The sequence below is a fragment of the Dendropsophus ebraccatus genome, chromosome 5, assembly GCF_027789765.1.
Source record: "Dendropsophus ebraccatus isolate aDenEbr1 chromosome 5, aDenEbr1.pat, whole genome shotgun sequence".
NCBI lineage: Eukaryota > Metazoa > Chordata > Amphibia > Anura > Hylidae > Dendropsophus > Dendropsophus ebraccatus.
The window spans coordinates 26022194-26040371 of NC_091458.1; the positions used below are offsets into that span (position 1 = coordinate 26022194).

At 46.2% G+C, this 18178-nt stretch overlaps 1 protein-coding gene across 1 annotated transcript; it reads left to right on the forward strand.

Moving 5' to 3' along the window:
- Window positions 1-2413: 2413 nt before the first annotated feature.
- Window positions 2414-18120, forward strand: CCDC90B (coiled-coil domain containing 90B). Its single transcript, XM_069972009.1, has 9 exons — window positions 2414-2531; window positions 3212-3334; window positions 8336-8439; window positions 12401-12502; window positions 13545-13586; window positions 13853-13924; window positions 14213-14266; window positions 16661-16775; window positions 17750-18120. The coding sequence occupies exons 1-9, from the start codon at window positions 2465-2467 to the stop codon at window positions 17803-17805; spliced, it is 735 nt and encodes a 244-aa protein (XP_069828110.1). The 5' UTR covers window positions 2414-2464; the 3' UTR covers window positions 17806-18120.
- Window positions 18121-18178: the final 58 nt, after the last annotated feature.

The following is an 18178-nucleotide window of genomic DNA, read 5'->3' on the forward strand; positions in this document are numbered from 1 at the left end:
TTATTTTTTTTTAACCGTACAGGTGCCACGGGTGCCTAGTCCGCGCCGGGGGGGGGGGGGGGGGGGGTTGCGGGGGGGAGACGGAGCGGCCGGGAGCAGGATGGGCAGGCAGGCTGGTTCCATCCCCCCATGCAGCGCCGAGGTCCGGGTGCGGGGCCGGGGGTGAGCTTCCGGCACACACAGCCTGACAGAGGCTGGAAGCTCACAGCTGCAGCCCCGCGGTCCCGGATCTTCTCTCCTCGGCGGCGCTCATGTGATGTGACGTCAATGCCGAGCAGGAGAGAAGATCCGGGGACCGCGGGGCTGCAGCTGTGAGCTTTCGGCCTCTGTCAGGCTGTGTGTGTCGGAAGCTCCCCCCCTGCCCCGGACCCCGGAGCTGCATGGGGGGAGGGAACCAGCCTGCCTGCCCATCCTGCTCCTGCTTCCGGCCGCTCCGTCTTCCCCCCAGCCTCTCCCCCCTGCCCCCTAGCGTCTGCCCGCCCCGCGGCCTCTCCCCTGCCCCCCAGACTCTCCCCCCTGCCCCCCAGCCTCCCCCCCCCCCAGCCCCCAGCATCTGCCCGCCCCCCGGCCTCTCCCCTGCCCCCCAGCGTCTCCCCTGCCCCCCCAGCGTCTCCCCTGACCCCCAGCCTCTCCCCTGACCCCCCAGCCTCTCCCCTGCCCCCCCAGCCCGCCTGAACCCCAGCTTCTCCCGTGCTACCCTAGCTGCCCTCCCTGCTGCTCCCCTGACCCCCAGCTGCTCTCCCTGGCTCCCCGTCACCCCCAGCTGCCCACACTGCAGACGAGTTGTGTTCGGAGAAGTCTTCATGATGCTGCGCCAGATGGAGAAGAAAGCAAAAAGTTAACAACGGCAATCGGAGAAGACGTCACCTGTGAGTCATTAGTAACTGCACTGTAATTACTTCTATAGTGTGCAGAGCCTGTGTACCATTGGGGTCTCAATGGGTCAGTGTATTGTTTGCGGTAGTGTACTGACACAGCCCTGCGGTCACTACAGTACACTAGCGCAAACTTTTAAACTAGGACCCAACTACAACAGCCGCAGGCACTACAACTCCCAGCATGTCCTGAGGGCTGCAGACTGTCAGTACATGCTGGGAGTTGTAGTGCCTGCAGCTCTTGTAGTTGGGTCCTAGGTGCATCATACACTGGATGCTTTGTGGCATATAAGAATACATAGATCTGTGGGGGCTCAGTGTAGGGAAGTGACCCCAGAACATCACTAATAGGGATAAGGGGAGATCTTTTTGTTCTATCCCCTATTAGTGATGTTCTGGGGTCACTTCCCTGCACTGAGCCCCCACAGATCTATGTATTCTGATCTCCCACAACGCCTCCAGGACCCAACTACAACAGCTGCGGGCACTACAACTCCCAGAACAGTCTGCAGCTCTCAGGATATGCTGGGAGTTGTAGTGCCTGCAGCTGTTGTAGATGGATCCTAGGTGCATTATACACTGGATGCTTTGTGGCATATCAGAATACATAGATCTGTGGGGGCTCAGTGCAGGGAAGTGACCCCAGAACATCACTAATAGGGGATACAACAAAAACATCTCCCCCTATATCTTATTAGAGATGTTCTGGGGTCACTTCCCTGCACTGAGCCCCCACAGATCTATGTATTCTTATGTGCCACAAAGCATCCAGTGTATAGGACCAAACTACAACAGCTGCAGGCACTACAACTCCCAGCATTTACTTCAGTCTGCAGCCCTCAGGATATGCTGGGAGTTGTAGTACAGTAGTACAATCCTGATAGCTGCCGCTGTAGACAGATGTATTGCTGGACCTTCAGGGCTGATGGTTGTCGCCCACAGATTGCAGCCACCTTGAGACTCTGCACACAGTGGTTTATTACAGGGTTGTCCTCTCAGAGACTACAACTCCCAGCATACCCTGAGAGCTGTATAAATGGAGGATGTTCTGAGATTTGTCACAGATACAGATGAATCCAGGAAAGGAGCGGGTCAGCATGTCGTGTCTCACTGGTTGTATATTGATGGCCCCAGGTACCCCAGTCCAACACTGGACAGAACCAGTCCCCAAACTAAGACGTCCCCTCTAAATACAGGCCTGGGTGTAGTCTCTGTAATGATTGCACTCTGCCGTCAGTGCTATGTGGCATGTGTGGTAGTCACTGTTAGGTGCTGGAGGACTCCTTCTCAGTAATAAACATGAATATTGAGCCTGGACTATACAGCCAACTATCTGCCATTCATCGGAATATACCAGTCCCCACATTATTATTACCCCTACTATTAGCGCCCTCAAGCTGCTGCCTACCACGGCGCCTCCTTCACTTTCCCGCCTGTGCAGCATCCGCCACAGAAGTCATTACTCCTGTCACACAGAAAACTACAACACCCACAATGCTTAGCGCCGGAGCGGAAGTGACGTTACGGGAAGCAACCCGCGTGACCAGATTGGAGGACAGGGATACCCTGAAGCTGTCAGTGAGCAGAGGATGAGAGGGGCTGCTTATAGGTGGACGGCGCAGCTGCTCACAGCAGCACAGAGGAGCTGCGGGCGGGGTGAGGACGGGACGCGGTCGCTCTAACAAAAAAAAAAGTTTCAATTGTCGTTTTCAAAAAACTTTATTAGCATATTGTCTGCTTAGTCCTGTCAGTAGTGGACGGGATTAGAGGCGCCGCAGTGTATGTCTCTTTGACAGAAGGTGTGGCCTTCTTAATGGGTTAACCCACTATTAGGGTTGATCATGCGGGAGGAGGAGTGTGATGTGGCCCCCAGCTGATGTCTAGTACAGGGGCCCGGAGCCTGGTACTGCGCTGCCCCCTCTGCTTCTTGTAATGTTTAATAAAACAGCGCCACCTAGTGGTGTCAGGAGTGCAGTGCAGTCTAATCACTGCTGCCTCCAACCTGTGGCAGAACTACAAATCCCAGCATGACTGGCCAGCTGCAGCTTGTCCGAGCATGCTGGGAGTTGTAGTTTTACAACACTTGGAGACCCACAGGTTGGGGTGCAGCTTCAGAAATCTCCATTCTCCTCTTTCATTATTTCCTTATGGTGCGTTTACACAGACAGATTTATCTGACAGATTTTTGAAGCCAAAGCCAGGAATGGATTTTAAAAAAGGGGGAAATATCAATTTGTTCTCTCCGTGTAAACACACCATTATGACGACCAATCACACGGATTGTTATAACGTTGTACAGGGATTTTATTATAATGTTCATTCTGTTTCCTCTCAAGGATTTGGATCCTCGGTGCCCGGTCTCTCTAGTTATGATGTCAGACAGGTGGAGATCACCCCGTCCGAGCAGAGGAAGCTGACGTTTGATACGCATGCCCTGGTGCGAGACCTGGAGAGTCATGGTGAGCCGGCATTATCAGGGTGTCTAGTCACAGGGGCGGAGCTAGTGTCACTTCATTATTGTATGTCCTGAGAGCAGGATTCTGCTGGTGAGGTCACTGTGTACACACATTACATTACTTATCCTGTACTGATCCTGAGTTACATCCTGTATTATACTCCAGAGCTGCACTCACTATTCTGCTGGTGAGGTCACTGTGTACACACATTACATTACTTATCCTGTACTGATCCTGAGTTACATCCTGTATTATACTCCAGATCTGCCCTCACTATTCTGCTGGTGGGGTCACTGTGTACATACATTACATTACTTATCCTGTAGTGATCCTGAGTTACATCCTGTATTATACTCCAGAGCTGCACTCACTATTCTGCTGGTGGGGTCACTGTACATACATTACATTACTTATCCTGTACTGATCCTGAGTTACATCCTGTATTATACTCCAGAGCTGCCCTCACTATTCTGCTGGTGGGGTCACTGTGTACATACATTACATTACTTATCCTGAGTTATATCCTGTATTATACTGCAGAGCTGCACTCACTATTCTGCTGGTGGGGTAACTGTGTACATACATTACATTACTTATCCTGTACTGATCCTGAGTTACATGCTGTATTATACTCCAAAGCTGCAATCACTATTCTGCTGAGTGCGTTTTCACTATGAGCCCCCAATAGTCCGGAATACGTGATCCCAGTGATTTTAGATACAAGGAATCTTACTCTATATTTGGTTTCTTAGAGATGAACATTTCCCTCATATATTTTTAATGTTTTATAACTTTACTGGCGCCGGGCGGTGTTGATGTCACTGCCGCTGTATATTATGGTGACAGCTCTGCCTCCATATAATTCCTCCTCACCTCCCAGCAGGACGTCTGGCTCCAGCCATTGATGTCATCTCTTTGGCTGATGATGTCATCTGTTTAGCTGGTGATGTCAGACACTATATTTCTGTACAAGAGGCCGTTGTCTCCTGAATGATTTTTGGAAAGTAAAGCAGACGCCCATTCAGACCTATGAGATCAGACCAGATCCGTGCGCAGATCCGCTGGCAGGTTTATCGATCTGTCATTGTGTCTTGTGAGGTACAAGGAGAAGGTCACCAGAAGGACGCTCTGATCTCCCCCCTCCCCCCTGGCTCTGACAGCGGCGCCGTGTGCTGCCTCTATGGGATTACATGAGTTATTGGTGGGGAGGTGACACAGGACGCCAGCTCTTATCTGCCGCTACATTTGCAGCATTGTTTTCTCTCACTGAGAAGGTGAAGAAGTCAGAGAGATGGGAGACGTCCTGATGGGTGACACCGAACTGACAACTTCTCCCGTCCTCGGGGTACATGTCACCCCCCCTCCCCTCATCCAGCTTACATGGTCTCCATAAACCTGTGTCCCTGGAATAAATACACAACCCTACACTTTTATGATTACACCCTACTAGGGCTGGGCGATATGGCCAAAAAATAAAATCTCGATTTTAAAAAATTTTTGGTTGATTCTCGATTTAAATCTCGATTTTTTTTTTTTTTTTTTTTTTTTTTTTTTTTTCTTTTTGCTAAATAAATAGAACATTTTTCTCCCTGCAGCGTCAGATGGTATTTTAATGACGTTTGAGACAACAACTCTATTGCTTCGCACTGTAACAGTGCTCCCCCGGTGCCCCCATGTAGTTGACAAGCCCCCTCTGTGCCCCATTTAAGAAGCTTGCCAAATATGTGCTACTCTGTGCCCCCATATAGAATAGGAGATCTTCTTTGTGCCTCCATCTAGGTAGGGTGTAGTAGTGGAGCTATAGTGGATAAGGGGTGTGGTAGTACAGGTATAGATGAGGGGCGTGGTAGTACAGGTATAGATGAGGGGTGTATTAGTACAGATGAGGGGGATTAGTAGTCGTAGTAGTACAGGTAAAGATGGGGGTGTAGTAGTAGTAGTACAGGTATAGATGAGGGGTGTAGTAGTTGTACAGGTATAGATGAGGGGTGTAGTAGTAGTACAGGTACAGATGAGGGTTGTAGTAGTAATACAGGTATAGATGACTGGTGTAGTAGTAGTAGTACAGGTATAGATGAGGGTGTAGTAGTAGTACAGGTATAGATAAGGGGTGTAGTAGTAGTACAATTATAAATGAGGGGTGACTAAGGCAGACTGGGGGGCCTGGGGGTGACTAAGGGGGGACTGGGGCAGCTGGGGGGGACTGGGGACTCTGTGGATGACTGGGGCAGCTGGGGGTGACTGAGGGGACTGGGGACGCTGGGGGGGACTGGGGCAGCTGGGGGTGACTGAGGGGGACTGGGGCAGGTGGGGGGGACTGGGGACGCTGGAGGTGACTGAGGGGGACTGGGGACGCTGGAGGTGACTGAGGGGGACTGGGGGTAACTGAGGGGGACTGGGGACGCTGGGGGTGACTGAGGGGGACTGGGGGTGACTAAGGGGGACTGAGGCAGCTGGGAAGGACTTAGGCAGCTGAGAGTGACTGAGGCAGACTGGGGGTTGACTAAGGGGGACTGGGGCAGACTGGGGGGGACTGGGCATATGGGGGTAACTAATTCAGGAGTGCACATAGCCCTCCTCTTTCTCCCCTCACCCCAGCACACATGCTGGTCCCTGGTCTCTGGAGAAGGCTGCAGGGACTAGGGTGATCGCATCACTGCGGGTCCTGGAGCTGTACAGCGGGATCGGGGGTCTGCACTGCACCCCCCAATCCCGATGTACAGCTCCAGGACCCGTAATGGCGCGATCACCCTATTCTAGTCCCTGCAGCCATCTCCAGAGACCAGGGACCAGCATGTGGGGCCGAGAGGGGAGCGGGACGCAGGGGCAGGTCAGCCTTGGTGCTGTTAAGCAGACGCCCACTCGCCCTGCACCTTACTGCCCGCCCAACACTCCACGCCACCCTGCACCTCCAGCCCGCTCGACACTCCGCGCCCAGCCCTACTCCCTACACTATTACACCCTATTACAACACCCTACACTATTACACCCTATTACTACACCCTATTAGGGTGCATGCACACTACGGAATACCTGCAGAAAACCCACTGAGGATTTCGTTGCTCGTTACCGCTCACAGCCACGTGTATCTCCGCCCACACGCATCTCTATTCTTCATGTCAATTCTTCTGGCGGACTGCAGAATCCGCCTGTGCCTAGAATAAAGTCTATGGCACTGGCGGCAATGCACGCAGCCGCGAGCAGAGGGCCAGTGACGGAATCCGCAGCAGGTTCTTTGTGCGTATTCCATAGTGTGCATGCGGCCTTACATCCTGTTACTACACCCTACACTTTTCTGATTAAGCTGCCATCATATACATCATACCCTTACATATTTTATGGTATAAACTTGTAATACATTTTCCAGCTTCCACTTGTCACTGTTTTTATTGCTTCTTATACTGTAGAAAAGAGCTGCACAGGGAGAAGGTACATAGTTACATAGTTTATAAGGATAAAAGAAGAGAAGAGTCCATCAAGTTCAACCTACAGAAACCCTAACAGCGTTTCTTCCTCACAAGACGGACTACAAGGACTTTTTGCTTTTATACAAAAACTCTTATTCTCAATGTTTACATTACTTGTTTAAATATTGTAAATCTTTAAGGAGAAGTCCATTGAAAATTTATATTAAAGTATTGTATTGCCCCCCAAAAGTTATACAAATTACCAATATACACTTATTATGGGAAATGCTTATAAAGTGCTTTTTTCCTGCACTTACTACTGCATCAAGGCTTCACTTCCTGGATAACATGGTGATGTCACTTCCTGGATAACATGGTGATGTCACTTCCTGGATAACATGGTGATGTCACGACCCGACTCCCAGAGCTGTGCCGGCTGTGGCTGCTGGAGAGGATGATGACGGGGGACACTGAGGGACACAGGGCACTGGAGGGACAATGAGCATCCCCCTGCCATCATCCTGTCCAGCAGCCACAGCCCGCACAGCTCTGGGAGTCGGGGTGTGACATCACCATGCTATCCAGGAAGTGACATCACCATGTTATCCAGGAAGTGACATCACCATGTTATCCAGGAAGTGAAGCCTTGATGCAGTAGTAAGTGCAGGGAAAAAAGCACTTTATATGCATTTCCTGTAATAAGTGTATATTGGGGATTTGTATAACTTTTGGGGGGCAATACAATACGTTAATAAACATTTTCACCGGACTTCTCCTTTAATAAAAATCTTTGGAAAAAAAAAAAGATCACAATTGCCCCATCACAAATGTAGCAAGTAGTCAGCTCACCAGTCCTAATCTCCTTTGTTAGTACACGGTAAAGCCCGGAAGCAGGCAGCATGGAATTCAGAGAAAAGGTCCAGCACTCCTAGCAGATACAATATGAATACTTCTTTATTGCCAAACCAACATAAAAACAGCCGCTCCAGTTCAGCTGTGTCCTTCTTATATACCGGTGCCCAAAACTGTACGCAGTATATACCATGTGTGGTCTGACCAGTGATTTATAAAGAGGTAAAACTATGGGGGAGATTTATCAAACATGGTGTAAAGTGAAACTGGCTCAGTTGTCCCTAGCAACCAATCAGATTCCACCTTTCATTTTCCAAAGAGTCTGTGAGGAATGAAAGGTGGAATCTGATTGGTTGCTAGGGGCAACTGAGGCAGTTTCACTCTACACCATGTTTGATAAATCTCCCCCCATGTTCTCATCTTCAGCATCTTGGCCTCTTTTGATGCATCCCATGATTGTAAATGGGTTATCCAGCGCTACAAAATCATTGCCACTTTGCTCCAGAGACAGCACCGCTCTTGTCTTTAGTTTAGGTGTTGGTTTTGTAATTTAGTTCCATTGAAGGGAATGGAGCTTAATTGCAAACCGCATCTGAACTGAAGACAACAGTCGTGCTGTCTCTGGAAGAAAGTGGCCATGTTTTCGGCGCTGGATAACCCCTTTAAGGTCTGTATTTATCATATACTCTATGTACGTCCTTTTCTTTACTACATTTTTATTGTGTTCATTTTTCTTAACTATTAGGATTCAATAAAGAGCAGTCAGAGGTGGTGGTAACAACGCTGGCATCACTGACCAATGCAAGCCTGGACTCTGTATACAAGGATATGGTGACCCGGGCCCAACAGGTAACAGTATAATAGTAGTTATATTCTTGTATATAGGAGCAGTATTATAGTAGTTATATTCTTGTATATAGGAGCAGTAGTATAGAAGTTATATTGTTGTATATAGGAGGCAGTATTATAGTAGTTATATTCTTGTATATAGGAGCAGTATTATAGTAGCTATATTCTTGTATATAGTAGCAGTATTATAGTAGTTATATTCTTGTATATAGGAGCAGTATTATAGTAGTTATATTCTTGTATATAGGGGACAGTGTTATAGTAGTTATATTCTTGTATATAGGAGCAGTATTATAGTAGTTATATTCTTGTATATAGTAGCAGTATTATAGTAGTTATGGTTCAGGGAAGAAAAAGAGTGCTGCACCTCACACCTATGGCTGATACTAGTGCCTCTCGGCTGCATAAACATCAGAATTCTGTATGTGAATTGATCAAGCCACACTGCCCCATGTACCGCGTGCAGGTATCTGATACACATGGGTCCCTACACTAGTCCACACTGTGCCGGTCAGTGACCACCACCCCCACAGGCGTGCACAGTCAGGGAAGGGAGGCCATGGAACGGCCCCTCAACCCCCATGCCACAGGACCAGTACCAAAAATGCCACACGAGAACGCAGCCAGCACCACCGGCGGAGGAAGCTGCCCCCAAACAGCACAAGTCTGGATAAGGTATTGCACTCACCATAGCTATCACATATAGAATGGGACAATTCACATACAGAATTCTGATGTTTATGCAGCCGAGAGGTACTAGTATCAGCCATAGGTGTGAGGTGCAGTGCTCTTTTTTTTCCCTGAACCGTATTATAGTAGTTATATTCTTGTACATAGGAGCAGTATTATAGTAATTGTGAAATCTGTGTTTCAGACCTCCAGTCCTCCCACGAGGCCATGACTTGAATACATACAGAGAACATATAGTGATACCTCCATGCACAGTGATGCACTGACTATAATTATATCACCTATTATCTACTAAGAAAATACATATAACACAACCTGTTGGGGGTCACTTGAGGTCTGCAGTTGTCACATACTGTTCTATACCAATCCATGATGGGAATGATATTCAGAAATGTAATTATATTTAGCAGAGTTAAAGATTTAGAGGGATTGTCCGGGATTAGAAGAACATGAAGCAGCAGCACATCTCTCCCCGGGTTGTGTATTGCAGCTGCGGTTAATCTTAATTCCTGAAGAATCTTCTGTATTATAAACATTGGTGCCGTTCTCTGTCTCAGTCCGTTGTCAGTATCAGCCCATGTTGTCCAGCAGTTACTCGGCTGTATCGGATGATGCCGTATAATGGCAGACACTGAACGTTGCATTAAATTTAGGTGACAAATTTCCCTTTTTTTTTTTTTTTTATTTGTCGGCGCAGCATGATTAATCCTCACACATTCATATATTTTACCTTCACGCCATAATGGAATCTGTCATTTTATTTGTGCGCCTGTCAGACATCCATCAGAAAATGAAAGTATTACTGGAAGAAAAGGAGCGACTACACAAGGCCGAATACATTATGGAGGTGACCGGCGTTAGAGGCCTCCGCCACATTTAAGGGGGAACTGACATGGAGACAGACTGTTAATGTAGATGTGCGAGATAAGCCGCCATCTTTGAGGTTCACTCATCATGAGACCTGTAGTAATCTGGTTAGGTTTGGAGAGGATTAGGTAAGAGGGGTGATAACTAGAGATGAGCTAATCTCGAGCATGCTTAGGTTCATTCAAATCCAGACGCTTTCTGGCTAAAGAAGTTGGATGCAGCCCTAGTTAGTCCTGAAAAATAGGGATACAACTTATGGCCTATGGTAATCAGATGCAGAGCTTTCTGGTTCAGATGAACCCGAGCGTGCTCCAGATTCGCTCATCTCTAGTGATAACATGAAGACGTTCCTGTGACCCCCTTCCTCAGGTTGAGGCTGTGAAGGGGATGAGGTGACAGTAATAGGTGTGATAGATGGGCGATTAGGGGAAGAAAAGTAGTAGTAGTAACACAGACCACTGTACAGGGGAAGGGATGACAATAATAGGTTAGTATCAGAAAGGGTCAGACTGACCATCTGGCAAGTCCGGCAAATGCCAGATGGGCTGGAGAGCAGTGGGCCAGCTGTGATCTAGTGTCCAGTGTTGGTTGTTTATGCAGCATGTGAGTGGTGTGTGTGATGTATACAGTGTGTGAGTGTTTTTTGGGCTATGTGTACAGTAGGTGATGTATATAAGGATTTTTATCTGTATAGTCTGGAGGTAATATGGTTACAGGTGGGAAGAATGGGAAGGGGGGACATGGTGGAAACCTTTATATATGTTACAGGTGGGAAGAACGGGAAGGGGGGACATGATGGAAACCTTTATATATGTTACAGGTGGGAAGAACGGGAAGGGGGGACATGGTGGAAACCTTTATATATGTTACAGGTGGGAAGAACGGGAAGGGGGGACATGGTGGAAACCTTTATATATGTTACAGGACTAAATAAGGTTCAGGAGGGAAGAAACAAGAAGAACAAGGAGACATAATCTGAGGTTATTTGGGGGAAAGATCAGTAGCTAGCAACATGAGAAAAAAATTACTTTACTGAAAGAGTAGTAGATGCTTGGAACAAACTTCCAGCAGATGTGGTTGGTAAATCTACAATAACAGAAGAGACATACTAAAAGGGGAGACTAGATATATATATACATACATACAGTGGTGCCTTGGATTACGAGCATAATTCATTCCAGGACGGCGCTTGTAATCCAAATCCACTCTTATACCAAAGCAAGCTTTCAAATAATAAATCATAGAAATGCAGACAATTGGTTCCACACCCCAAAAATAATGATTTATTATTCTGAACAACATGTAAATCAGATGAAACAAACATTCAGAAACAGCACGATATGTGATATTATAAGTTACTGTACAGTAATGGAGAGGATGGGAAACACAAGGATGGACAGAGACTGCAGGGAGCATGAAGGAATGAGCAGGACAGATGTGGGCACATACATGCAGCGCTCTCTGTCCGGGGAGAGAGGGGTTACCGCTATGCAGAGATTACCTCCTGTCCTGTCCTCTGATGTAAGCCCCAGCCTGAAGTGGATCTGCTATGATTTGGAAGGTGAAGGAGACTTCCTGGGTCAGAGTATAGCGCTGTAGACCCCGCTATGCAGACCATGCATATATATATTTATATTAATGCTGGTTAGTATCTATGGCTTGCAGTGAGCCTGTTTGTATACTAATGTCTGGGTTTTTTCATGTCCCAGGTTGTCCCTGGTAATGGGGGTGATACCTTAGCTAGGTTCACCCCTTGGCATCACTGAAGGCTGTACAGAGGGTGGTATCAGGTTGTGATTGGTAAGAGCGGTAATGGAGAAAAGTTCCAGTAAACCCTTTCAACTCCTCTTTGAGTTTTCAAGGAACTTGAAAAGTTGTGGCTTGATTTTACTTATTTTACGTAGTTGTAGACTTCCAGAAGGATAGGTCTGGCCGTATTCACCTATTGCAGTCCGGAGTCTCCAGCGGTGAAGGGGTTAAACAGCGCCAAGGATACGTTACGCTGATCCTGACTCTCAATCTATATCCTCAGCCACTGACCCTGTGCATACTGATCCTGTGTGGTGTATGGATCCTCAGGGTTCAGTGACATTAGTCAGGGATACCCATGGTCTGTATGTGACACTGAGTGGAGAGTGCACAACCTCTAGTGGTTCCTGTCATATCATAGAGCAGAACTGAGGGGTCTGGGATCCTGGCGGTAGTGATAGCTAAAGATGTCATGGCGATTTTTTTTACACTACCTTCTATGGAGAAAACGGAATAGACACTTGAATAGGCGCCGCTGCTGACTTTACTCACTAACACAGTAAAAGCGCAGTGTGCACCATGGACCGTGATGTGTGAATGGACCCATACATACAGATGTCGGCTCCTTTCAGCCCATGTGCTTGTTCTCCTCCAGGAAATCACCCTCCAGCAGATCATGGCACATCTGGACTCTATTCGGAAAGACATGGTGATACTGGAGAAAAGCGAATTTGCAACGCTGAGGGCGGAGAATGAGGTATGGAAAGTGCGCTCCTTATTTACCAAGCCACCGCATGAGAATAGACCCTACTCCAGCTAGTAAATACCACCATTCATGGAGGATAGTCAGTGATCATAGGATAGTATCAGGGACACAGCTTCACATTTCCGTCACTTTCCACCCAAAGTCCTGGATGTTATGATGTATATTTTAACTTTTTAAAAAGGCGCCATGTCTCATTCTTTGACATTTCACTGAAGTGCAGGATCGTGCCCGGCGTCAGGGGCGCATAAGTAGGAGACGTCGCCTTTGCCGGATGCTAATGTAGTACAAAGCTAAGATCAAAGAAGCTTTTGGGGTCTAGAACGTGTATGGAATGCTATGAGTGATGGAGCCGGATATAATATACCTGCCATCAGACCTAATCAGACTACAAAGGGGTGGACTCTATGGAAACGCTACCCAAAAGCGTGTATGGGCTTAAAGGGGAACTCTTTCAAATACCTGGTATCGAAAAGTTATGTAGATTTGTAAAATGCTTCTATTTAAAAATCTCAACTTATCCAGTACTTATCAGCTGCTGTATGTTCTGCAGGAAGTGGTGTATTCTTTCCAGTCTGACACAATGCTCTCTGCTGCCACCTCTGAGCAGAGCAGTATCAGATCCACATAGAAAACCTCTCCTGCTCTGGACAGTTCCTGACATGGACAGAGGTGGCAGCAGAGACCACTGTGTCAGACTGGAAAGAATACATCACTTCCTGCAGGACAAGGTTTTTAAATAGAAGTAAATTACACACCTGTAGAACTTTCTGATACCAGAGCTCTCTATCAGAGCAGGGGGTGATCACGCTTACCATGCACTTCCCTCTACTGGTTCTCGGCATCCAGACCCCAACTGATCAGAACTGTAACATGCCCCTAGGACACGTCAGAAAGTTTTTCAAATGACACTGCACTTTTAGGCCCCACCCCAGTAATAGAGAAGCAGCCACTCAGGGCCTTTAGGGGCTAGATGTAGGGGACATGCACATGTTCATGTATCTGACGGATATTTTTTATTTTGCTTGTGTCGTAGAAAATGAAGATTGAAATCAATCACGTCAAACAGCACCTACAGGTAAGTGATGACATGTGAGGATACTAAGGGCCTGTGCACATACAAGCATAATCCACACCTGTGTGCTGCGCTGCCCCCATGTTCTATAGTGTTGTACACACTATACACAGGCGCCTCCGCTGTATAGACACTGATATTATAATCTCACTGACATTACCTGGTGATCACTGTGGAAGTTGTACCAATTCACAATGAGGGGGTGAATGCTTGTGGATCATAAGGGAGATGCCTGTAGTGCTGACCAAATGTTCCTTCATCTCTTCAAGAACGAAACTAATCAGATCCGCGCAGACACCAAGCTGGACATCAACCTGGAGAGAAGCCGTCTCACTGATATGGTAAGAAGGTCTCTGCTGCCACCTGCTGGAAGTGACTGAAAGAAGTCAGTGTATCTGCATGACTTCTCAAACTGACACAGAACAGTGATATGCTGAACCTTGGGGTACAGGACAATAACAGTCAAATTGTATACCAACTTTGTAACTAGTGTTGCCTGCTGATGTATCCAGGCTTTAGATTCCGATATACCCATATAACAGTACCCTAGATCTTCTAGGTGGGACCTCCGATCCTAGATCTGTAGCTCATGACATCTCCTCCTCCTCCATGTTAATTCTATTTTCCAGTTCACAGAGCAGGAGAAGAAGTTGATGGAGGCCAGCACCGAATTCCACAAGAAGGTGAGATATATAGAAGTAGACGGCACCATGATGAGGAGCTGCCAGTATACCAATGACATTGGGACCCCCACCAGTCACAGTCCCGCATCAAAACTCTGTGGTGCTAGAGATCATACCGGCTGGGATGATCTTTTCTGAGACTGTTATAGGACTTGTATGACTGCCCTAGAGCCCCCCTTTCATCAGTCATTTTTATATTATTTGTTGTTGTAGAGTCAATGGGGGTGGGGGGTTATAACTGTCCGGGCAAAATAATTTTCAGATAGGTTATTGCCCAACAAAAGTTATGAAAATTACTAATAGACACTTATTATGGGAAATGCACCTATAGTGCATTTTCCCTGCACTTACTACAGCATGGCGTGTTCAGGTCTCTGTAAAGTTGGTGATGTCACATCACATAAACTGCCGACACCTGCTGCAGCGGTGGGACAGACTGGAGCAGCAGCAGTTTATATGACGTGACATCACCAACTTTACAGAGACCTGAACACGCCATGCTGTAGTAAGTGCAGGGAAAATGCACTATAGGTGCATTTCCCATAATAAGTGTCTATTAGTAATTTTCATAACTTTTGTTGGGCAATAACATATGTTAAAATTATTTTGCCCGGACTTCCCCTTTAATACCAATAACAGACAGCAATGACTATGGAACACCTGCAGATTTATTGTGGTCTCCATTGAAGTCAATTTTTTTAATAATAAAATAAAGTATTTCTTTAATTTTTTTCTCCATCAAATGAAATGAAGGTTGAGCTTTTTTATACTGCTGCGGATGATGTTGTGTGTGGGTTGGATGCTTAGCTGGGGATGATCTCCGTGCAGTGCGCCCCCCCCCCCCTTCTCCCAGCTGTAATCGCTACTCTCTGATGCCGGGAAGATTAATTCTTTCCCGTTTACGCTGCGGCTCTTATATCAGTTACAGATGAGCAAAGAGTAGCCCACCCTACCGTCACCTCTCATTTCATAGCAGTTTGTCCTTTTGTAAGGAAAGGTTTTTCTAACTCATGACGATCAATCGTTTTCTATGACTTCCTGTCCACACACTTCCCAAGAGGGGCAGACAATCATTGCTTTGGACTGTCTGTCTTATAACACAAGTGAATCCCCTGCTACCGCCATGACACAAATAATACAAATATGATTATTATTATGACACAAACACATTAATGCAGTGCTTCTCAATTCCAGTCCTCAGGCCTCACCAACAGGTCATGTTTTGAGGATTTCCTTAGTATTTCACAGGTGATATAATTATACTCGGTGCATCAGGTATTATCACAGGTGTTCTTTGTATGGGGCATCCTACAAACATGACCTGTTGGTGAGGCCTGAGGACTGGAATTGAGAAGCACTGCATTAAAGGGACATGCTGGTTTCTGCAAATAGAGTTTAAAGTGGTTTTCCTGACCCCCCAAAGAGTTAAAGAGAATCTGTCACTAGGTTTATGCTACTTTAAATGAAGACCGCATAAACTATAAGATAAATGTTACGGACATTATTCTGTTCAGCTGTTCTCCTAATATGCAGGAGAATAGGATTCTTGCCACACCCCTCCCCCCGCCCTCCAGCTGCTGATTGACAGTTGACTGCCTATACACAGCATAGATAGGTAACTGCCAATCAGCATCTGATGGGCAGAGTTTTCTGCTCATGAATATTGGGGACTACAGAGCTCATGCGCATAATGGAGAGGACTACTTATTGTCCATGTTATTCAGGAGGAGATCTCTGGATCAGCTGCACATAACAGTGTAAGTGATACATCATTCTGTTCAGCTTCTCTGTTACTAATTTATGCTACTGTTAGATAGGAAAGTATAAACCTACTCACAGGTTGTTTTATTTAAAAAAAAAAATAATAATAAAAAAAAAAAAAAATATATATATATATATATATATATATATATATATACTCACTCACCTGCCCCAGTCCTGCTGCTTATTATGGCTCCCATGTCGCCTTGTAATGGAAATCTTTTAATATGGTCTCAGAATACAATGTGGTTCCGGCTTATAGTTGTATTACTATACTACTGGGCTCAATATGAGTATCCACTACAGAGGGTTCTGGAGACCTGACCTGCCTCCCTGCACCATTTACCATTGCCGAAGCCTCCACCAGATGGTAGAAACAGAATCTGGCTGTACAGGAATATACTATCTATCCCTAAACATAAAGTGGCGCTCCCATTGATATGATATGCACAAATCTAGATGTATGTGTCCAAACATATTCACTTCTGTTTGTTTCCTCTAGCCCAGCATCTCCATTTACTAGAAGTGAGGATATGCTGAGACGTGTAGTTCAACATGGGGCACAGTATTCAGACTTATAATAAGAATGTAACCACTACTCATATTCTTCTAACCTTGTCTGAATCCTTATAGAATGTAAGTACTGATGGCGCCATCACAGAAATCAATAAGAAAATTGATATCGATATTGCATCCCTGAAGACGCTTATGGAGTCACATAAACTGGACACCATTCGATTTCTGGCCGGTGAGTATCAAACTTACAAGAAGGTTTTATATTACTTATCTAAGCTATATCTAAAGTGCGGGGATTAGACTGATGGTGCTCACCATTACTGCTATATTACGGCCAAGTCTGACGCGAAAATGAAACGTTTTTGGTTTTTTTTTTTAATACTGCGCCTTGACTGCAGAAGTTGGATGCAGCCTTAGGGTGTCCTAAAAAACATGGATACAGCCATAGGGTGTATCCATGTTTTCCAGGCAGCCCTAGGGACAGGTCCGCTCAACACTAGTCAGAAGTATTTGAAGTATCACTGTAGTTTTATTTATTTTATTTTTTTGCAGAAATCAATAGTCCAGGCGATTTTAAGAAACTTTGTAATTGAGTTTATTAGGCAAATATGTAATTATCTGCATTCAAAAAGACTTCCCCCCCCCCCCCACTTCAGCCTTCAGCCTGTCATTGCAAAGTACAATTAGTGACGCAAAAAATAAGGGCTCATGTGGGTCTGTAGGTGTAAAAATGCAAGTGCTATGGCCTTTTAAGCACAAGGAGGAAAAAGCGCAAAAATGAAAATTAGCCTGGTCCTGAAGGGGTTAAAATCGCCTGTACTATTGATTTCTGCAAAAAAAAAAAAAATAACGACAGTGACTTTTTAAGGGAGAATCAGAGACACTACAACAATTTGAAAGGTCTTTTCAACACGACTGACGAATGGCACTGTAAAGCCAGGCAATGGCATCTATGGTCCAGGTATGGTCTCAGATATACCAGCCTAAAGTAGGCAGGTGCATGGAAGTCAATTGGAAGTAACATACTGAAAACGTGTGTGAAAGTAGCCAAACACATTCGGCTGAGACCTCTGCCCCCATGACAAGCCTTCTAGTGCCATGAACTGTTCAGTCCAGCCTTAGTTATTACCTATTAAAGCCACTTGTAGATATTGATGTATGTGAAGTGTTAAATGTTATTCTTACCAAGTTCCTATTTCTCGGCAGCTTCTGTATTCACTTGCCTGGCGATTGCTCTGGGGTTTTACCGACTCTGGAAGTAGTAAGAAGACTCCCGCTTGCACTTGAATGGCAGCTTCTCCTGTGGCAGTCCCTTTTCCCGCTGCCGCCAAGCACAGTCCCCACACATCATTACCTCTCGGCGGGCAGGACTGCGGACCCCTGGGTAATGGTTCAGGACCATTTACGTCTCTCCATATGCTCCCACACAGCTTATCATTATTGACGGCTTGTGTTATTCGGGGCCTTGGCTGGCCTTGTCTCGCCTTGTCTCGTATTTGCGTTGGAAGTGCCTTTATGTGTGTTTTATAAGTGACATTTATTAACGGTTTATATTATATTAAAGTTATTGAATGATGCTTCAGTGTCTATGCTCTGTATTGAGTCCATTGGTAGAGAGTAGGCTTGATCAAACAG

What these genes read in the sequence shown, in the direction of transcription:
- CCDC90B (XM_069972009.1), top strand. Translation starts at nt 2,465, where the DNA reads ATGAGAGGGGCTGCTTATAGGTGGACGGCGCAGCTGCTCACAGCAGCA. An exon ending in ACAGAGGAGCTGCGGGCGGG is followed by an intron (nt 2,532 to 3,211) that starts GTGAGGACGGGA and finishes TTTCCTCTCAAG; the next exon opens with GATTTGGATCCTCGGTGCCC. An exon ending in GCGAGACCTGGAGAGTCATG is followed by an intron (nt 3,335 to 8,335) that starts GTGAGCCGGCAT and finishes CTTAACTATTAG; the next exon opens with GATTCAATAAAGAGCAGTCA.